The sequence below is a fragment of the Plectropomus leopardus genome, chromosome 23, assembly GCF_008729295.1.
Source record: "Plectropomus leopardus isolate mb chromosome 23, YSFRI_Pleo_2.0, whole genome shotgun sequence".
NCBI lineage: Eukaryota > Metazoa > Chordata > Actinopteri > Perciformes > Serranidae > Plectropomus > Plectropomus leopardus.
The window spans coordinates 5,702,306-5,703,378 of NC_056485.1; the positions used below are offsets into that span (position 1 = coordinate 5,702,306).

At 34.4% G+C, this 1,073-nt stretch overlaps 1 protein-coding gene across 1 annotated transcript; it reads left to right on the forward strand.

The window, feature by feature from the left end:
• Positions 1 to 1,073, forward strand: ccl36.1 (chemokine (C-C motif) ligand 36, duplicate 1). Its single transcript, XM_042512565.1, has 3 exons — positions 1 to 154; positions 248 to 359; positions 688 to 1,073. Exons 1-3 carry the CDS (start codon positions 85 to 87, stop codon positions 779 to 781), a joined length of 276 nt encoding a protein of 91 aa, XP_042368499.1. The 5' UTR covers positions 1 to 84; the 3' UTR covers positions 782 to 1,073.

Here is a 1,073-nt window from a genome sequence, read left to right on the forward strand (position 1 = left end):
TTTGTTTAGAAGCTCTTTACTGCAGTTGAAGAGCAGTTGTGGTATTAATCTCCATCACCTCATCCAGAGGAATTTCGAGTCATCATGAGGGCCACTTATATCTTTCTGCTTTGCATCCTGGGACATGCACTGCTTTCCTCAGTCTTCTGCAACAGTAAGATAACTGTAGATTTTATGATTCAAAACATATTCTGTGTTACTTCTCAGAACATACAATACTGACAGTGCTTTATTTTTTTTTCTTCAGATGCAATTGGTCCCGACGACTGCTGCTTCACATTCTACCCGAGAAGACTGAAGAAAACACTCATCAGCTCGTATTACGTGACTGATCACCGCTGCCCAAAGACTGGAATCATGTAAGTTTACTTCAACCTCAATATTTTTAATACCTATATAAGCATAATGTGCATTATTTGACTTCTACTTTGTAAATAAATACACTTTTTTTTTAAATACAATCATTTTTAAAAATTAATAAAAATTCATATTCCACACACCCTGCAGACTACATACTTTGAATTTTCTCATTAAATACATAGATATAAGGAATTTCTAAAAAATGTAATTTCTAAAAATATCATTTCGGAACCATCTCATACTTTCTTTTTGGCTTCTTTCTTTTTCTAGTATTTATTTATTTATTTTTTGTCTCATTTGAATGACACTGAGATGTCTGTTTTTCAGTCTGGTTACAAAGAAGACTCGTCACATCTGTGTTGATCCGAGTCTCTCCTGGGTTGAGGGCATCATGAGAAGTGTGGACGAAAATACCTTTTAAACCAGCTGCCGGCTCATCATTTCTTTAACATTACTGCGGCTTTTGTTGCTTCATCACATTATATACCTATCATAAAAAAAGATGTTACTATGTGATCATAATTTTGGCATTGATGTGAAAATCTGTTGGGAGTAATTCCAGAATTTGCCTCCAAACTGAGTTGTATTTTTTTGAATGCTTTGTATAATACCCTCAATATCATACTGGTTAAACCTCATACAGTGTGAAAGCTTTGCCTTGTCTTTTCTCAGTTCCTCCGATTGCCCAGTGAATAAATGAAAAATACTGAAAA